Source organism: Pinus tabuliformis, chromosome 9 (genome assembly GCF_031772625.1).
Source record: "Pinus tabuliformis cultivar Carrire ecotype Pingquan chromosome 9, CPIR1, whole genome shotgun sequence".
NCBI classification, from domain to species: Eukaryota; Viridiplantae; Streptophyta; class Pinopsida; order Pinales; family Pinaceae; genus Pinus; species Pinus tabuliformis.
Window position 1 is genome coordinate 785,118,556 of NC_142307.1, and position 21,924 is coordinate 785,140,479.

The 21,924-nt window shown below is 39.5% G+C and overlaps 1 protein-coding gene across 1 annotated transcript; it reads left to right on the top strand.

Moving 5' to 3' along the window:
• The first annotated feature begins 12,078 nt into the window (after positions 1–12,078).
• LOC149151083 (uncharacterized) lies at positions 12,079–16,269 on the top strand. Its single transcript, XM_089443054.1, has 2 exons — positions 12,079–12,701; positions 13,164–16,269. The coding sequence occupies exons 1-2, from the start codon at positions 12,079–12,081 to the stop codon at positions 16,267–16,269; spliced, it is 3,729 nt and encodes a 1,242-aa protein (XP_089299180.1).
• The last annotated feature ends 5,655 nt before the right edge of the window (positions 16,270–21,924 follow it).

Consider the following 21,924-nt stretch of genomic DNA (forward strand, 5'->3'; position numbering starts at 1 on the left):
TGTTTCTATTTGCCTGCCCCTTAGGGGGTTTATTGACCATAATCTTATTCCCCTTACTACTGGAGGAAAATTTACTCCCTTTTTTGTCATTCCATCTCTTACCTCCATCCCCTTTTAGCTTGTTTTGTTGATAGCATATTCGAGCCTTTCGTATGACTTCATCCATGGTTTTTGGGTTATCGATCTCAAGGTGCTCTTTCATAAACAGCGGCAAACTGCTAATAAACTTTTGCACCTTTGCTTTTTCTTCCGGTATGCATGGAACATATCGCAGTAAGGATGTAAATTTTGTTATGAATTCGTCCATAGATAGTTGACCCAGTGAAAGGTCACGAAACTCCTTGGATTTCTCATCATAGAATATTTTAGTTAAATATTTCTCCTTAAAATATCTTTGAAATTTGTCCAAAGTTATGCTCTACTCATTTACACCACGTACTGTTTTTACTTCTTCCCACCACAAGGTGGCTTTTCCTTGCAGCTGAAAGATGGCCAATCAAGCCTTTAAGTTATGATCATATTCGTACAGTAGAAAATACTTGTTCATGTTGATGAGTCAAGCTTTCGCTGCCTCCTCTTGTTCACCGTCAAATAGGGGAGGATTTATCTTCCAAAATTCTCCTTGAAGTTCTATTTTTTGTCTCTTTTTCTTTTTGTGTTCTGCTACATTACCATATTCTTCCTCCTAGTTCTCTTCACCACCTTCAATTTCTGCATTCTCAGTATGAAATTCTTGTTCGACAGTCATATTTCTGTGCTCAGCACTGGGAATTGGTTGCGATTGATTATGTCTCTCCGACAAACTCTTCATGATCTTTTCCTATTCCTACATCAACCTTTCATTATCTACCCGCAATCGAGCCATTTCATCTTTTAACTCTTACACAGTTTCCAAGATCGCAATATTAGTGTTACATTTCTCTTCTCCCAATTATAGCTATACCTCACTGTTGGTCTCCTGAAAGGATGTTGGTCATGTCCCAATCACAGTTTGGTGTGGTGTAGTTCCCATTCTCCTCATACTGACTACTTTTCTACATCTGTGTACATCACAAGTGTTGTTACTTATTATTTTCCAGAGGTCTCATTTTTGTAACCTGAGCGCTCTGAAAGACATCGATGTGTTGTTGTATGCAAGATTGTAATATTATTTTCTGCGAATAAAAACACAAATACCTTGTCTTGTCGAATTTGAATTAGTATTTGAATTCGGTAACTACGGTATAATTCAAGTTTCTTTAAAAACTGTATTCCATTTTTTTTAATGAAAAAGATGAACTTTCCATTTTGGAAAAAAATTATATATTTATATAGCTTGAAATACATCGATGTGTTGTTGTATGCAAGATTGTAATCTTGTTTCTTGGGCAACAAAAACACCAATACCTTGTCTTGTAAATATTACTTTAATATATTGTCAAGGTTTTTCCATGTATAATTTTTTTATGTTATTTGAATGATTCTTTGTTATTTTGTTTCATTATTTACTTGCATCAATTTTAAGTGGACTAGTATATGCCAACAATCCATTGGTGAGCATGACAAAAACTGAAGAGAACAAAATGAGGGAGTAGAGGATTTTTCTTCTCGGTATTACGAATCACTTAAATAAGATTACATTGGAAACATCACTAATAAATGACCGGAGTGAAACTCGACTTAAACTGGAGTCCTGGATTAAGTGAAACTGAACTGGGACACTTGGAGGGATGGTTTTGACACCTAACAGGTGGTTGGAATTAGATTCTCCAACAATCCCCCTTAATTTCAACCACATAAAATTTAATTAAGATGCATGTTGGTCTATGTCTCAGCTAGGCTTACAATTTAAAAAATTGACTTGAACTACATTTATTTTTCTTATTCTCTTTTACCAGATCCTATAGCCTCTAAATTGTTTCAGCTTTTTCTCTTTGTTGTATTCTTCAAATCTCAGTTTCCTCATTTGATGGTGTAGGTCTTCCATTCTTCCAGGTTGTCTAAGCATATCCTAGACTTCTTTAGAAAACGACATGTATGCGGGTTGTTTCCACATATTAACTTTTGCTTTTCTCTTTTCATCATCAATCTGCTACAACGTAAGACCATAATACAATTTCATCTCTTCAGGACTCCAATACCTGGAAATTTCATTAATTTTTTCATCATCCAAGTTGCCTTCAAGGTTCATTTCTGCAGCTTCTCTGCAGACTTTCTCAAGAGATGGTGTTGCAAGCCATGCTTCAAGGAAATTTAAATGCTCTTCAACACCATTCTATGTACCTGCACACTGGAAACCATGTCTTGAGAAAGTCTGGATTAAAGTTGTAGAAATATATTTTAGAATTAAAAATATTTGGAGAACCACATTGGTTCTGTTCCTTCTGCTCTGTAATGAGAGCTTCCTTCTATTGTACTTCTAACTCTGCTTTGCCTTTCTGTTTGTTTTCTCTTTATGGGCTTTCTTCTTTGCCTCTTCCTTTGTTTTTGTCTCTGTCTCTTCAACTTCTTTACTAACCTGTGCTGCTGCAAGCAGGTTGTCTTCCACTTGGTTTTCAAATTCAAGTGGAATTATCTCACCAAATAACATCATGTCAATATGATGCTTTTGTTGCACCACCTGCAACTGCTCTGATAATGAGATCTAAGACAATTATTAAGGTATTACAGACTCATGTGCATGGATTTGCCTATGTTACTTTGTGCAATGGACCGATAAGATTGCGAAATACATAGACAATGAAGCAGTTAAAGAACATAATAGACAAAACACACATAAACACAAGAAGTTTAATAAGGAGTTCACCCAACACTCCTAGGCTGCGTCTCTTGGTCTAGCCTTCAGTGGTGACCTCTCTATTATGTCTTCAGAAGCATAGTTTTTACAAAAGTGAGCTCAATTTGAGTCTCACACAAAAGATACAAAACAACAAGGCTTTACTTGGATCCCCCAAGTCTTTCTGAGTACACAGACTCTCCTCACTGACTCTCTGTCTCAGCACTGCTTCCATTACTGCCTGTCTTTGGTTCTATCAATCTGTGGCTTTAAAGTCAATCTGCGTTTTCTGTTCATTTCTCCTTCTCGGGCTCTCTGGCTTCCTGGCCTATGTCCGCTCAGATCCCCTTTTGAGCGTTAGATATCATTGCTAAACACTTTCAGAGAGGGTGGCCACCTATTCTATAACAGGGTCATTGGGCCTTTGAAATCCCAAAATCGTTCGTTTTCGGTTTACACAGAGAAACACTGCAAAACACGGAAAAATCTGCCAAACACTGTTCATCGGACTTCAAATATTCATAAATTCGCACTATTTTCTATTGGGCCCGCCTTTAGGCCTCTTATTGCATCTCCACCGTTGATCTGGGAGATCTGGATCCAACGGTTGTGGTTCATTTTGGGCGGCGCTTTCGTACGGGGGTTAACCGCCCAATGAGGGTGGTTTTCTCTCTCCTTAGCCTGGACACGTGGCAGCCAGTGTATGGGATCGGGCGGAGCTCGGCCCAAACCACTTACCGCCTTTGGCCCGCCCGAAATCCCGCTTGTATCGTGATTTCCCTTTTATATTTAAAATACATTAAAATATGAAATCCTGCTCATATCGGACTTGAAACAATATATTTTTTCACTAACAAACCCTTTTGGGTCCTATTCATCACATCGGCGCTTTATCCTTTGTATTTCGTTTATTTAACGAGAAATGCAAATACAAAGGAAAACCTTGTTTTCCGGATCTCAAATTATATCAAACATCATTTATAATGTTATCGGGTCTGGCTATTGCAAATCATATTTATATCGGCCCCGCTCCATTGTAATGTCCTGATGCAATGTTGAGATGCGATTGATTGCAATCGCATATCGCACATACCCCGGGCCGTTTGTAATCGCTCCTCTGTGTTTGCCGATTGCGATATCGCGTGTTAACATGGGTCGTCAATCTGCGCGCTTTCGATGGTCCTCGTTGATCCACGCTAATCATGATCGCAAATGTCATGTGATAGCCCCCGATTGCCTTTGCTTGCCATCATCGATTGTGATTTACCAATCGGATCTGGACCGTTGATCAGCCAGATCTGATAGCTCTCATGTAACATAGTTTTAAACCGCCGATACTCTGTTTTTCAATGTTTTCTTTATGTTTTTGCCTCCCAATAGTGTAATCCGATTTTTTAATAGGTTCTTCTTTTGTGATAGTTTTGAATGTTTGAAGACTTAGAGGGTTTTCTAGGATCCATTTGGTGCTTTTGGACCACCAAAAGTTGGTTTTCAAGAATTGATCAAATGAGGATACGACTTCTTCACTTGCCCAATCTCTATCCATCTTGCACTGCTTGGTTTTGAACCTTTGAGTCCGATTATGAGGTACTCAACATCCCGTCTGTGTGTAGTTCTCACCTTCTTGTCCAGAACTGTATCTTCCTGCAACTCATTGAGATATTCAGGCAACAGATCATCAATAGAAGGCAACTGAATTTGCTCTTCGGGATCTTCAATCAATGCAGGTTCAAATAGTCTCAAGTTCCCTGCATTAACTACTGAATAGATGTGCATGTAAGCTGGTAAATCAAGGTGAAAAGCGATCTCACCAATTTTCTCAAGTATCTTGAAAGGCCCATATCTTATTGGCTTCAGCTTCTTTCTTTCACCTTGCATTCTGTCTTTGCTGATGTACAGCCAGACTTGATCACCAACTTGGAAGCTATGCTCAATTAGATGCTTCTCATGCCTTGCCTTATACTTGGCCTGACTTCTTTCCAGTTGTTCCTACACTGTCTGGTGAATTTCTTGGATCTGTTCAATGAACTTGGTTGCTTTGTCCGCATCACTGTGTCCATCAACTGTTATGTCTTTTCAAAAGACAAAATCCAAGGGAGACCTTAGTGTAAAACCAAAACAAGTCTCAAAAGGAGATCTATGTGTAGAAGAATGCTTGGCACAATTGTAAGCATGTTACACATAACATACATGTTCATCCCAAAGCTTGGGATGCTCGCTGCAATAACCCTTGAGCAACTAGATCATTGTCCTGTTGACTACCTCTATTTGGACATATGTTTTTGGATGAAAGGTTGTGCTCTTCTTCAGTCTGATGTCCATCAACTCCCACAGACTTGACCAAAACGTCCCAACAAATCGAGAATCTCGATCAGATACTATGGAAGTCGGTAACCCAAAATGCACCCATACATGTTGAAAGAACAAATTCGTTGTTTTTTCAGTTGTAATTTGTTTGTTACAAGGTACTAAAATACACATTTTGTTGAACCTATCCACAATAACATATAAATAGCCATGACCTTTTCTAGATTTTGGCAATCCCCCAACAAAGTCCATGGAAACACTTTCCCAAGGATGAGAAGGAACTAGAAGTGGAGTGTACAAGCCTAGTTTTCTATTGCTAGGCTTACTTTTAGCACACATGGTACACCCTTTAATATATCTAGAAATCGTTTCATGCATTATTGGCCAATAACAGAATCTTTGCAGCTGTGCAACTGTTTTACTTACACCAAAATGACCTGATATTAGAGAAGTATGTGCTTCTCGGATTATATTGACTCTTTCAATTTGGGGAATGCATAACTTTCCCAAATGATACAAGAGTTGGTCCTTAATATGATAATCCAATTCTTCTACTTGTTTGCCATGACTTAAAGTTGCATATACATCTTTAAAATCGACATCTTGAGCATATTGTTCAATGTAGCTTTCATGCAATACTGAATTATGCTTAAGTATAATAGATGCATTTATGATTGGTCTAGACAATGTATCTGCAACTTTATTTTGTATGTATTTCTTATATCTAATGACAAGATGAAACTATTGTAGAAACCCCATCCACCTATAATGTCTTGATTGCTGCAATTTAGTTTGTGAGTGCAAATATCGAAGTGGTTGATGATCTGTATGTATGATTGTTTCTTTGCCCAATAGGTAATGTTTCCACTTTTTCACACTCTGCACTAATGCATACAATTCTCTATCATATGTGGGATAATTAACTACTGCAGAATTAAATGTCTCAGAATGATAACATATGGGTTTAGCGTGTTGCATCAACATTGCTCCCATGGCATAGTCACTGGCATTTGTTTCAATCTCAAATGGTCTTTGAAAATCTGGGAATGCTAGTACTGATGCTGTACTAATTTTTTGTTTCAAGGTGTCGAAGGCTTTCTACTATTTTCCTCCCCACTGAAACACCTTGTTTAATCCTGTCAAAGCATGTAAGGGAGCTGCAATCAAGGAAAAGTTAGCAATAAACTCTCCAATATTGTGCTGCTCCTAGGAAGCTTCTAACTACTGTAGTAGATTTGGGTTTAGGCTAGTACATAATGGCTTCAACCTTAAAGGAATATATCTTCAATTCACCACCCCCTACTATATGTCCCACATAATATAAAGATGTTTTGCCAAATTCACATTTTCATAACTTAACATAGAGATTTTCTTTTTTCAAAACATCTAGAGTCTGCTTTACATGCTTCAAATGTTCTTCCCATGTTTTATTGAAAATGAGAATGTCATCTAAATATACAATTACAAAATCATCAATAAAAGGTCGGAGTACATCATTCATAACTCTCATGAAAGTGGTAGGAGCATTAGTTAAGCCAAAAGGCATAACTAGCCATTCATACAACCCTTGCTTTGTTTTGAAAGCAGTGTTCCATGCATCTTGTTCTATTACTATGACCTGATGGTAGCCACTACGCAAGCCTAACTTGGAAAGGTAAACAACTTCTTTCAGCTGATCTAATAGATCATCAATGCGAGGAAGAGGATAATGATTCTTGATCGTTATTTTATTCAGTGCACTGTAATCAATGCACATCCTCCATGAACAATCTTTCTTTCTCACCAACATGATTGGAGATCGGCATGGTGATGTGCTTGGCCTTATGAACCCTTTCTCGAGCAGCTCCTGTACCTGCTTCTTGATCTCTGCATTCTCTAAAGAGGATAACCTGTACATTCCGATATTAAGCAATGGAGCATCTTGCGGCAAATGAATATCATGTACAATTTCCTTTTTGGGTGGCAAACCTTTAAGTTATTGAAATAGGGTATCATATTCTGAAACAACTTTTTCTAAATCATCTTTCTGTTTAGCATCACAGCCTTCAAATGCATTGGTTTTATCAGGAGTCTTTTCATTTACAACCATTAATAAGAATTGCTTGCATGAATTTACAATTCTTTTCATCTGCCCTGAGTTTATAAGGGTGTAGTTATTTTTGAGCTAATGAGCTCTTACAATATATTCTATTCCATCTTTTGTGAGTTGATACTTATTTTCAGTTCTATAGAAAATGGTTTTTCTATCATACAAGTAAGGACTTCCTAAAACAATACCACATATATCCAAAGGAACTATGTCTAACTCAACCTCATCTACAAATGTTGACCCAAAAGCAATCATAAGTTTACATTGTCTAGTTACTTGTAGCTTTGCTTTGTCACATACCCAACCTAATGGATATGGCTTCTTGTGAGGTGTGGTTAGTAGTCCCAACTTCTTTACAGTTGCTTCAAAATCAAACACTATCAAATAAATTATCAATCTTTTGATGCTTGGAAATAACTCTAATATGAAAAATCTCATGCCTTTTCCTCTCATTTTTTTCATTATCATTAGATTGTGCAAAATTACTAGTAGATGCTTCAGAATTTTTACCTTTTATGTTTGTAGTTGTGACTGTTGTTTCATCACCTGAGTCTGACCCCAAATCTTTCTGAATAGCAACAGCAGTCTTCTTCTTCTTTCCATCGAACTTCTTAGGTTTCAGCTCCGGATGCAAAGACCAGCGGTGTTCATCATCGTGTCCACCCTTCTTGCAGTGAGTGCATGAAGGTTTGTCTTTTTGTACAGTGTTTGCCTTCCTCTCTTTCCATTTTTTCTTCCTCCTTTCCTTGTTTTTACTTGCAATGGGTTTTGATGATTCTCCAATCTCTAGGTTCACATTCTTGCCTCTAGCCTCCAAATGTGTAGCCCAAATTGATACCTCATCTATGCTAGTAGGGTTAAACATCAGAATGTGTGCCTCAAATAGCTATGTAGACCACCTATATACTTCAGCAAAGTTTCAGGTGAGTCTAGAGAAATGCCTAGAATTAAAACTCTTTTTCTAAATTCCTGGGTATAGCTTTGTACACTTTGCCCCTTTAATTGGCAAAGAGTTTGCCAACTCATCATTGCTTGTTGCATATAAGCTAGTGGATAGAATTGTTTTTTAATGGTAGAAACAAATTCACTCCAGGTAGAAAGAATTTTACCATGCTTCTTCAAATCAGCTTGTGTCCTGCCTTCCCACCACACTAGGGCAGTTCCTCCAAGGCGAAGGCTGGCCAGCTGAATCTTTCTCCTTTCTAAATCAATGTTCTGCACCCTGCAATATACATCAATATGTCTAATCCAGTTATCTAGCTTTTCTGAATTTAATTCTCCATCATATATTGGCAAATCAAACTTTACATCTAATTTAATCAAAGAGCTAGAAGGAGGTGTTGATAGAGAAGACTCTTTTCCTTTCCCTTTGCCTTCAAAATGGCCATCTAGAAGAGGTTCCTCTGTTCCTTTGTCTTGTTTGGAGGTTGAAGTATCTTCACCTCGACCTTTCTTAAATTCTCGATACATCTCTTCTACCATGGCTCTCATGGTCATGAAACTGTCCATGAACTGAGAGTCTGATTCCAAGGGAATTTCTTCTGTCATTTTCCTCCAAGGATAGACTCTTCCAATTTTTGGGTTAGTCTCACCCAGTTCTCCTTCTCCTAATTTGAGCTTTGACCTACTTAGCATTCAACAATCCAGCACAAGTTTGTCTAACCTTAGCAAACCTAAAGCTCTGATACCACTTGATCTGATAATGAGATCTAAGACAATTATTAAGGTATTACAGAGTCATGTGCATGGATTTGCCTATGTTACTTTGTGCAATGGATCAATAAGATTGCGAAATATATAGAAAATGAAGCAGTTAAAGAACATAATAGAGGAACACACATCAACAAAGCAAGTTTAATAAGGAGTTCACCTAACACTCCTAGTCTACGTCTCTTGGTCCAACCTTCAGTGGTGACCTCTCTATTATGTCTTCAGAAGCAGAGTTTTTACAAAAGTGAGCTCAATTTGAGTCTCACACAACATATACAAAACAACAAGCCTTTACTTGGATCCCCCAAGTCTTTTTGAGTACATAGACTCTCCTCACTGACTCTCTATCTCTCTTTTCTCTATGTCTCAGCAGTGCTTCCAACACTGTATGCCTTTGGTTCTGTCAGTGTGTGGCTTTAAAGCCAAACTGCGTTGTCTGTTCATTTCTCCTTCTTGGGCTCTCTAGCTTCCCAGCCTCTGCCCGCTCAGATCCCCTTCTGAGCATTAGCAATCATTGCTAAACGCTTTCAGGGATGGTGGCCACCTGTTCTGTGATGGAATGGGTCATTGAGCCTTTGAAACCCCAAAATTGGTCGTTTTCGGTTTACAAAGAGAAACACTACAAAACACGGAAAAATCGGCCAAACAGTTAATCAAACTTCAAATATTCATAAATCCGCACTATTTTTCTATCGAGTCCGCCTTTAGGCCATTTATCGCATCTCCACCGTCGATCTAAGAGATCTGGATCCAATGGTTGTGGTTCATTTCGGGCAGCGCTTTCGTATGGGGGTTAACCACCCGATGAGGGTGGTTTTCTCTCTCCTTAGCCTGGACACGTGGCAGCCAGTGTATGGGATCGGGTAGAGCCTGGCTCAAACCACTTATCGCCTTTGGCCCGCCCAAAATCCCGCTTGTATTGTGATTTCCCTTTTATATTTAAAATAATTAAAATATGAAATCCCACTTACATCAGACTTGAAACAATATATTTTTTCATTAACGAACCCTTTAGGGTCTGGTTCATCGCATCAGCGTTTTATCCTTTGTATTTCGTTTATTTAACAAGAAATGCAAATACAAAGGAAAACCCTGTTTTCCGGATCTCAAATTATATCAAACATCGTTTATAATGTTATCGGGTCCGTCTATCACGAATCATATTTATATTGGCCCCGCTCCATTGTAATTTTCTGATGCGATGTTGCTATGTGATTGATCGCAATCGCATATCGCACATACCCCAAGCCGTTTGTAATTACAAAACCTTTCACAAATCTCTGTTCCATTGTTTTAAAAACAATTTAATGCTCATAACCCATTTGAATAATGTTGCATTGTTCTCTTGAGAAGAAAATGTATGATCACAGACTGAGACGGGCGAATGGAAACTAGGCGATCGGCGGGCTAGGGTTTGCAGGTGGAATAGCAGGGAGGGCTGGAAGAAGCGAGCACAGGGGAAAAGAGCAGGGGAAGTCGGGGTGGAGCGGAGGGAATAACAAGAAACCCTCGCACAGGAGCGGAAGTTTCTCAAGCAGCTGGTGCTGAGGGCAAAAATGGAAAACCGACAAGGGAGGGGAGAGATCCCCTCCTATAAAAACATAGTTGCAGGAGAGGCAAGCAGCAGCGGCATCCAGAATGAGGCCAGGGAGAATAATAAAGAAGCACCAGTGATGGGCAAGTTGTGGCAGATGAAGACCGGAGGAAAGTGCTTACCTAGGGCACAGAAAAAACCCAGATACGTAATACCCAACAACAAGTTGGAGGAGTACAACAGTTATATGAAAGATCATGCACTGATCTGCAAGTTCGTAGGGTATTGGCCTATTGAAAAAGAACTATACAGGTGGATTTACCAAAGGTGGAGGCCAAAAGGGCACATAGAGTTGAAACTGGGAGCAAAAGGGTTTTTTACAGCAATATTTGCGAATCTGGGGGATAAAGAAAGGGTTTTTGAGGAAGGGCCATATTTCATGAACAACGCAGGACTGTTCATGAAATACTGGGAAGAAAGACATAACCCTGACAATGAAAAGATGTTGGAAGCCCCGATCTGGGTCAGATTGTTTGGATTACCAGTGGAATTTTGGGATCCTGAGATTATGGAAGGTATAGGTAACACGATCGGTGCCTTTGTCAAGGTAGTGGAAGCAACGAAGAAAGGCAAGTATACATCTTACGCAAGATTATGTGTATACATGAATATAGCTGAACCTCTGCCGGAATACATAGAACTGGAATACCACGATGAAGTTTGGCAACAGCCATTAGATTATGAGCATATCCCTTTCAGATGCAGAAGATGTCATGAGTATGGTCACCTATATAGACAATGCCCTTTAAACAAGGAGGAAGAATACACAAGGAAAAAAGAAGAACAGCAAAGGGAAGCAGAGAAAACCGAGGAGACAGACAAGGGTTTCCAACAGGTTACCAGAAAGAAGAAAGCAGGTAAAGAAGGACTAAGAGCGCAAACACAAACGAAATCACTGAGCATTGAAAGTCAGAACAAGTTCAAAATCCTCCAGGAAAACAGTGAAGAGGGTGAGGACAAAGTGGTAGAGGAAGAAGATCCAGAAAATGAACCCATGGAAATAATCAAGGAAACCAGAGAAAAAGACACAGGACCAAGAGAAATGAATGAAGGGGAAACAGCTGAAAAGATAGAAATACTAACTAATCAAACCCAAATGGAGACGGAAAGTCAGAAGGAAAACGAGGCAGAGGAAGAAAGAATTATGAGACAATTAATTCAGGAATGGAAAAACTTGGACGAAAGATTCATACCAGACAGCCAAAAACAATTATATAAGGAGGCTTTTCAAAAATATAAAGAAAGGAATGGGGAGAATATGGATAAACAGGATACCACATCAGGAGAACAGGAAAAAGGTCAGATTGGAATAGGCGGGGCTGGCAAAAGCAGCAGGAAAAGAGGGAGGAAAACAATGAATGAAACGATCCAAACAGTTGGCGAAATATTGATAAATTCAGGTAAAGTGATACCTCTGTCAGAGGTATTTTTCCACTCCTCCAAGAGTTTAAAATGATTATTATCAGCTGGAATATTAGGGGTCTGAATAGTAAGGGTAAGCAGAGATATATGAAAGAGAAACTAAAAAAAGACAGGCCAAGTATCATGATCCTACAAGAGACAAAGATCACCATGCAGCAGATGGAAGGAATAATCAAAAATAGTAAACTCCAATACGAAGTCATGGGACAGGATGCAATCGGTTCAGCGGGAGGCATTGCAATATTGTGGAACCCAAACGAGATAATTTTTGAGAGTTGGACCAGCATGACCAGAATCCTTACAGGCACAGGAAGAATAGCGGGGACGAAGGAAAGGGTCATCATCTCAGGGGTGTATGGTCCTCATACTCCGGGAGACAGAGAAAATTTCATTAAAAATTTGCAAGCAACTCGAAGACTACATCCGGAGACAGCATGGATTGTAGGAGGAGATTTCAATGTAATCTGGTCCCTAAAAGAGAAAAGGGGAGGTATAATGAAAACGGACCAATATATGGAAATGTTCAATGATATGATAGATGGTCTGAGGCTGGTTGATTTACCAACTATCAACGGAGTCTACACATGGAACAATAGGAGAGGGGGAAAGAATCAGATAGCATCCAGATTAGATCGGTTCTTAGTATCAGAAACAATTATGAACAGAGATGTATTCATAGAAGCAAAGATCATGCCATCTCTTGGCTCTGATCACTGGCCGATTAGACTGGAAGTGGATATTAAGGCTAATCTTGGCAAGAAGCCCTTCAGATTTGAAGCCTTTTGGCTTAGACACCCGGAATTCTTCAAAAAAATGGAAGAATGGTGGACGCAAAGCACAGTACAGGGAAAAGGAAAAATGCATACCTTCCAACTTAAACTTAAGGAGCTAAAAGGAAGGATAAAGAAATGGAACAAGGAAGAATTTGGAAATATCATGGAGGAAAAACAGAAGCTGGAAGAAGAAATGGAAGCTTTGCAACAAAGGATAATAAATGAAGGGAGAACAGAGGAAAGCAGCAGAAAAGAAGGGATAATTTTAGGAAAACTGGAGGAGAGGAGAAAGCAGGAAGAAGTCTTATGGAGACAGAAATCTAGAATAAAATGGCTCAGGGAGGGGGAAAGGAACACTAGATTTTTTCATCAAGCAATGATACAACACAGGCAAAGGAACAGAATATTTTCTATCAAAAACGAGAGTGGAGAGAGGATTGTTGATCAGGAAGGGATTGAAAAAGTGTTGATGGAATATCACAAAGGAATATTGACTGAACCTCACATGGACAGGTCTGAAGCTATAAAGGAAGTTTGCACGGCCATTCCCAGGGTTGTAACTGAAGACCAGAATAGAGCCCTAATGAGAGCAGCTAGTTTGGAAGAGGTGGAGGAAGTGGTGATGAGCATGAAGAAGGGAACAGCGCCAGGACCGGACGGCTTTACGGTCGATTTCTATCAAGTGGGCTGGCACTTTATGGGAAGGGAGATTCTGGAATTGATAGAAGAATCTCGTATAAACCAAAAGGTATGGCCAGCACTTAACTCCACTTTTTTCACTTTGATTCCTAAAAACGATAATTCAGAGGATGCTAAGGGATTTAGACCCATTGCCCTATGTAATGTTATCTACAAAATAATTGCATCTCTGATGGCCAAAAGACTGAAACCCCTGTTAGACAGTCTGATATCCCCTGAACAAACCAGTTTCGTAGAAGGTAGACAAATTCTAGATGGTCTAGTGGTTACTCAAGAAGTAATTCATTCTCTGAAGGCAAAGAAGCAAAAAGGAATGATGATTAAATTAGACTTGTCGAAAGCTTATGATAGAATCAATTGGCAATACTTGGAAGAAATTTTGGGAAGTTTCGGTTTTGGTAATAGGTGGATAAAGTGGGTGCACAGTCTTATATCAACTCCAAACTTCTCAATATTAGTCAATGGAACTCCCTCGAAAACCTTTAAGGCATCTAGAGGAATAAGACAAGGCGATCCCCTATCTCCTTTCCTATTTATTCTTGCAGCAGAAGGTCTGGGCAGGTATCTTAAAAAAGAAAGAGCAGCAAATAAAATCAAAGGGCTAAGACTATGGGGTAATGAATTGCCAATAACCCATCAGCAATTCGTTGATGATATCATGTTATTTGGGGAGCCAACCGTAAAAGAAGTGAGAAATCTGAAGAAGGTTTTGGACCTATTTGCGGAAGCATCTGGGATGGAAATCAATAAGGAAAAATCTTGCACCTTTATATTCAATACCATAGAGTCAGTTAAAAGCCACTTGACCAGGATGGTAGGTTTTAAGCAAGGGGAACTCCCAACGAAATACTTGGGAAACGTATTGGATTTCAACTCTAAAAGACAGAAAAACTGGCAAGGATTCCTAGAGAAATTAAAAAACAGAGTGGCTAACTGGGCCTTCAGAACCTTAAACATTGCTGGAAGGATTGTTTTAGTGAAATCAGTGTTGCAGGCAATCCCCATATATCCACTATCGATTATGGCAGTGCCTCAAGGGGTTTGCACCAAGATCAGAGAAATCCTGAGGAAGTTCATTTGGGGAGGTTCGTCCCAACAGAAGAAGTGGGCCTTAGTATCATGGAAACATCTGACGAAACGAAAGGAGGAGGGAGGCTTGGGTCTGCGCGATCCGGATAAACTCAACAAGGTGCTCGGTGCAAAACTTTGGTGGCGATGGCTGAGAGGGGGCAATGACCTATGGAAGCAACTATGGAGGCACAAGTACAATATGCCAGATACTACGGAGGATATTTACCGAATGCAGGAAACCCCGAAGGGCTCGGCAATCTGGGATCTAGCCCGTCAAAATCGAGATATAGTAGATAAGAACGTTTTCTGGGAAATTAGAGGAGGAGGGGAGGCCAAATTCTGGGACGAGAAATGGCAACAAAGGGGGAAAATGAGCAGAATACAAAAAATCCAGAACATACAGGAAAAAATAGGAGACAACCATATATACGTCAAAGATTATTGGAAAGAAGACGAACTGGATGGAATATGGCGGAAATGGACAACACCAGAGGAATGGGGCATCGAGATAGATCAAGAACAACAGGAAGCGTTCATGGAAGAGGTAGAGTCCAGGAAAGTAAAAGCGCGAACGGGTAGGGATATCCTCAGATGGGGGAAGTCAATGAAAGGATCCTTTACGGTCAAGGAGGCATACTATCTGGCAGACCAACAGGGAACCACTGAAGAAAACCAAGACTGGAAGGTCATCTGGGGTAAAAACTGGTGGCCGAAAATTACCCTATTCGCATGGCTAGTAGCTAAGGACAAGATCCTGACGTGGGATAAACTTCAAAAGAAAGGTTTCAGTGGGCCTTCAAAATGTTATTTGTGCAATAAGGAAGCGGAAACTCAAGATCATCTACTAATCAAGTATGTATATGCCAGGAACCTATGGATGGAAACCGGGAAACTATTCCAGAAACCTGAGAGGTCTTCGAGAGAAACAAATGAAGTGATTTTCCACTGGCAGAAAGAAAAATTTCAATGTAAAGTAATCCGAAAGGCCTGGGATCTCATTGCCGGTTTTGTGATTTGGATGGTATGGAAAGAAAGGAACCGCAGAGTTTTCCAAGACAAATCTAAAAACACGGTAACAATATGGAACAGAGTAGTGAACTTAACTAGAGAATCAATTCTGGTAGAGAAGTGGGATGCGGAAGAATGGAAAGCAGATCAGGGAGAGGAGCAAATTCTAAAGAACCTAAATTTGAAATATGAAATGGTGCATAACAAAAAAATTGATAGACTTAGTACGAGACCTCAAAGCTATGACAAGTTTGCATACCCTAAAGACAACTTTACGAAGTTAAACTTTGACGGGGCATCGAAGGGGAACCCAGGTAATGCCAGATTCAAAGGAATCTTTCGAGACAGTCAGGGAAACACCAGATGGATCTATGCAAAGTGGGGCGGCGAGATGACAAATAATGAGGCCGAATTATGGGCGATTCGCCAAGGTTTGAGAATTGCGACTCGAAACGGCTATAGAAACCTGGAAATAGAAGGAGATTCTCAGATAGCAATTGAAATCCTAAAGAAACTGAATAACGGGAAGAACTGGGAGCAGGTCACCAATAGTTGGCGAACGGTAGGGATCGTTCAAGAAATAGCGGATCTTCTAAAAAGAATTGACTATAAAATCTTTAATCATGTGAAAAGGAATGGAAACCGAGCGGCAGATTTCCTTGCGAATTGGGGTTGCAAGGGTCGAAACGGCAAGATCGACAATCAGTGGAGAACGTTGCGGCCCAACAGAGAGTGGGAGGAATTGGCCAGTATTATTAATTATGACCATGAACAAGCAACGAATGAAAATAATGAGCAAGCAGCAAACGAGAATCATAGCATTCGTGCGACGGGCAGGTGAGATGGATCGGCAAGCCCAGAAATTTAATGAATGTCAGACAAGGCGGGGAAATGATATAATGGACAGGCATGCTGTAGTACAGCAGAAGTGTGCGACGACAGGAATGAAGCAACCACCATACAGCAAGATAATAAACGCAAGTGATCCGAGAGGAGGAAAAAGAGGTATGTCAGAATCCATAAATGGAAATGAGGGAAGACGGATAATTGATAGGAAAGGCAGAGGGCAAAGCAATAGGTGGCAGCGAAAGGCCAAGTTGACAGGTAAGCGGATTAGAGTAAGGAAGATTATAAATGGGCGGAAACAAAGGATTCGACAATGAGAAAATTGCTTAGGAACTCAGAGAGTGAGGAGAGGAAAGGTGGTGGAGAACTGTTACAGAGCGAAGTTGCGCCGAAAACTCACTGAGGTCGCCATGGAAACCAGGAAGAGAGCAAGGGTAGTAGAAGAAATGGAAGCCGAGGTATGCAGAGACAGGGACAGAAAAGGCAAGGCGGTAGCGAAGGAAGAGACAGTTGAGGAGATATATGAAATTTACGATGATTCTGAGGAGGAAGAGGACCGGCAAGATCAGTGCAGGCGGGGTAAGGAGCGAAGCAGAAATGTAGAAGGCTGGGAGACCCAGCAAACCAGTGACGAGCAGCTAGGACAGCGGGGAGGAAAGGTAAGGCAGAGCGGCAGACAGAGGGGAAGAAGAGGTGCGGGAAGCGGGATGGAACCGAGCAGCACGAGAGGCAGAGGAAAGAGCAGATACCGAGGAGAAAGGGGAGGACGACAAGGGAAGAGGGGGAGACCGGGCAAAAAGACAAGCCAATCGTTGGATAGGAAAATTCAGCAAGCAGAGAAGGCATATAACCAGAACACGAACCCAAGAATTAGAAGAATTATCCAGAATATGGAGGAAGACGCCATACAAGCTCAGTCCGACTCCGAGATGGAGGATTGGGAGTTCATACTCCACGACCCTGGTAACACTAGGGGTAGAATGTCATTATTTAAACAGTCCCTACATATATACTGGTTGATGAAAAGATTGCTGGCTAAAGCTCTGGAGCAAGCTGCAACAGAGATGGCTGAACTAGCGCAAGGAGTTCCCAACCTGAGGAGGGAGCTCAGAATTATTCAGATTACCTTGGAGATGCAGGAAAAGAAGCTTGAGGAGATCCAGCAAATGATAAGGGAAGGAAATCAGAATGCAAACAAGGAGACTACCCAGCGACCAGAGGCAGAAGCTGATTAATTATAGATATGTATTAATTTTGATGAAACTGCATAGTATAGATAATTTCAGTTTGTTTCAAATATTAGAAGTAGAAAATCGTTATATGCATGCAAGTAGGATTAGAAACCTGAAAGACTGTTTAGTGTATTTAGCCTGGATAATCAGACTATGGATCTTTTATTTTTGGTCGGCTATTAAGAACTTTAGGTGGCTTAAATACTCGGTTTCCCCAAGAGGGCGAGTTGAAGGCAACCTTACTCTTGATGTTTATTTTGATTTGAAGTAATAGAAAAAAAAAGAGCAACACCATAGCTTACAAAAAAAAAAATGTTGCATTGTTCTCTTAATAAGCCCATTTTAAGACTTTGAACATCTTCCTTTTTTAAACCATACATGAAGAAATTCATTTTTATTTTAAATAACCTTTTTTTCAAAAAAAACACTTTTCAACTAACCCATACCTCATTATATCACGAGGGCATATCATAAGGTACTTAAAATCCTTTAAGAAATAATTTCTTTCATGAAATAAAACAAAGCCTTGTTTGTTTGAATACGAAGCTATGTGAACTTTTTGAAATGAAGAGCATAAAAAAATGAAATAGAGATACCTCGTGACCTCTTAACAAAACTTGAATCTCCTACTCAACGCAATACAATCACATAATCGTGAAGCTCGTTTGACTTTTACCACATATTTCAACCTTGGGAATGTGACAAGATATAAAGCTTTCAAGGAAAACAGATTTTTCGCATAGAGCACGGAGCATGACAAGGGATTGAAAAATACGAGGCACACGTACCTTAAAAAAATCGTTCTTACCTTTTCAAAATGTTGCTTCAACCTTTGTCGTGGGCGCAGCACCAAAGGGATCTGTTGCGCGCAAGTGTGCATAGTTCTTCAAATGCATAGGGTGCGAAAAAATTAAGAACTCAACAAATTCGTAAGTCTACAACTTTGTCCGTAATTTCTTCTTGGCTGAGCTATGAATACTACACTCTTAACCTCTTTTAACACTGTGCAATTGCTCTTTTTTCCTCGGCTTTCACATTTTTTCTTTTAATCCCAAATGATTTTAAACGATGCTCTCTATGGAGTCTTATGCGACCTAGTGCTCTAATACCATGACAAAAATTGAAGAGAACAAAAAGATGGAGCAAAGGACTTTTCTTCTTAGTATTACAAATCACTTAAATAAGATTACATTGGAAACATCACTAATAAATGACTGGAGTGAAACTCGACTTAAACTGGACTAAGTGAAACTGAACTAGCACACTTGGAGGGATGGTTTTGACACATAACAGGTGGTTGGAATTAGATTCTCCAAGAGAGCACACGTGAAAGCGGGCATGAGAGGTTGTAAGCCATAAGTCTTTATCTCGATTATAAATTGCAGTGTTGTCTTGTAAGTGTATATCTGCACAGAAAAGAGAACTGATCTAGTGAATGTAGACTGTTAATTAAGGTTGCCATTGATGTCAATATGGAATTGGACAATATGGAAAATATTTTTGAGATGCCTAGTTCTAGATGATGATGTCATGACTGTTGTTTGACAAGGATGCCATTCATTAATATGTCAAACCACTAATTAAATAGTCTTAAGAAGTGCCAAGTCCTAAATGCCAATCACATGCTTTATTTGATGATCTATACCTTAACCCTTGATGACATATGGAGGAATACACTTGATGAATGACCACACTTGATGATGGCACTTGATGAGGTATTGATTACATGGTTGGAAGACTAGATGATGAAGTGAAAGATATCATTTGATGGTTGGAAGACTACCTTGGAACTTTCCTAATGATGTTGCACTATAACTACACTAGTATATGATGACATTGTTGATGCGTCATGCTACATGGAAGTTGCATGCCTACATAATGACTCTATGATCCTATGATGACAATGATAACAATGAAGAAGCCACGTTGTCCCAAACTTTTTATGCATAAAATTGAAGGAGTCACAAAGAAAAATTATTTTGGACACCTTGGAGGCATACTTTCAAAATAGATCCTAGACCATCTTAAAGAGGATTTTCCCTCTTTCTAACGAGCCTTTATTTGCTTCGAAACTCCCAATAGTTTTTGAGATATTGAATTTTTAAGTTAAGGAAATTATTCCTAGCAGTGAGCCGAGCTACACTCAATCATACAAGTCGGCCTCACTTCAAATAGATATGTCCCTTCAGTTATAAACGAAATCTCTATAAATAGACATCTAACACTTCATTTTGATCAGCAACTTGGGAAAGAATTCAAAGATACGAAGTACAAAAGAAGACAGAAGTCCGAGGAGAACAAGGATACTATTGTTTAGGACAAAAAAAACAGGATAATTATGTTTGGAAATAAAATCTTGGTCGAAGTTTTCATAGTTGTCGTGGTGAAAGTTGTCGTAGTTGTCGTGGTCGAAGCTAACGTAGTTTTTGTGGTCGAAGCTGACGTAGCTTCCGTGTTCGAAGTTGTCGTAGTTGTCGTGGTCGAAGTTGTCGTAGTTGTCATGGTCGAAGTTGTCGTAGTTGTCATGGTTGAAGCTGTCGTCGTCGAACTTGTCATAGTTGTCGTGGTCGAAGTGTTGATTTATTGGGATTGAACAAATAGAGCTTGTTGAATTCTTCACTTAAGAACAGAATAGGGCAGAGTTAGAGAACTTTGAGAAGTAACATATTGAAGATTTGTGGAGATCGTTGAAGACCATGATACATTGAAGCCATCATGAGGTGACCTTCAAGAATTTTTGTTTAGGTAACATGAAGAGCAGTGGTGACACCTTCACATGAAGAACAAGGTTTTCATTGATGACGAAACGTGGAGACTAAAGTGAAGGGATAGCTAAAGACTGACAGGGCTCGTTGAAGAATACATTGGGAGTCATGAAGTACAACTAAATATATCTTGACGAAGTAAATCTAAGCATTGGAGCCCAAGAGGTTGGAGCCTCGAAAAGACAAGGTTGGTGCCTTGGAAGATAGGGTTGGATCCCTAGAGGATCAGAGTTCGCAAAAAACTAGGTCGGAGCCTAAACCAGATATATGGTTGGAGCCCTTGAGGTTGGTGCCTCAAAATTTACAAGGTTGAAGCCTTGAAAGTCCAAGTCAATGCTTGACATATTACAGGTTGGAGCCTGGGAAATTAAAGATCAGTGTCTTCATCTAGGGTTAAAGCCCTACATGTATTGTACTTGATTCATAAGAAATACCTTATTGGAGGTCGGGAGTTTTTCATATAGTTTGGCCAATGCTGTCATTAAACTTTTGTTGTCGTTTCCTTTGAAATTTTGAATTCCATCAACACTTCTAGATACAGCCGTATTGTTCCTAGTGCCTTTTTGTCGAGAAGAACCCATTCTGCGTTTGTCATACTTGTTGACTTCTTTGATTTTCTGCTCAATGGTAGGTACAAACCTTTCTGATTTTTTGGATGTTAAATTTCTCAACCCTAAACCTACCATATTCCGCCATTGCTCCCACTTGGACCAGGAACCCTTCGCTTGTGTGAGTTTATTAGCCAAATAGACCTTTAGCTCCAATACGAGTTGTTAGAAAATTATATATTACAAAGCAATGGAACACAGAAAATATTGTAAAAACACAAATATAGAAATGCATAAAACAAGAGAGACACAGATATACGTGGTTCACCCAATTTGGGCTACATCCACGGAGAAACAGATAGTCTTTCCTTTTATATTATCCAGAAAAATGAAGATATACAACCTAGAGCAAATCTGTTGTAATTTCCTCTTCTCTCTCACACAACCTCCTCTCTCCCTCTCGGAAGAATCATGCAAAACCGTAATACAACTCGCTCATATAAACTGAGGGTTTCCTTCTAGGGAAAAAAAAAACCCTAAATAACATAACTTCTACCATCATATCATTCGTCTAATGAACGACCCATATTGGCTACAAAATTACAATATTTTACAAGGAAATTTTTCATCTATTTTTAGCTTCAAGGTTCAACACGGCTAAGACCTTTGAATCAAGAAGACCTCTGAATCAAGAAGATAATCAAGCTCCACACTCGACAAGAAATTTGTACCACAAGGAATCCATTAACCTTGAAGGATAAGGCATTGGTCCATGAGTGTATTGATCACCATAAAAATATATAAAGTTCCTTTCATTTTTTCTCTCCTAGATAACTGAGGTAGCCACTAGGGTTTAGGAGCTAATTTGTGCAAAAACTTGTTGTTTTATTGTATGTGGGTGGATCATTATTTAGGGTTATCATCTATAAATCATAAGCAAAATATAGCATAGCAGAAGCCTTACACTTCACCCTTTTACCTTGCTTTTCATGCATATCTAACAAACCTAAAGTAGTTTACCCTAGTTAAACCTAAGTCTATATTTGAAGTTCTTGTTCTATTCTTGTTGAACATCACTTTTGAGGGATTTTCTTTGGTTGATATA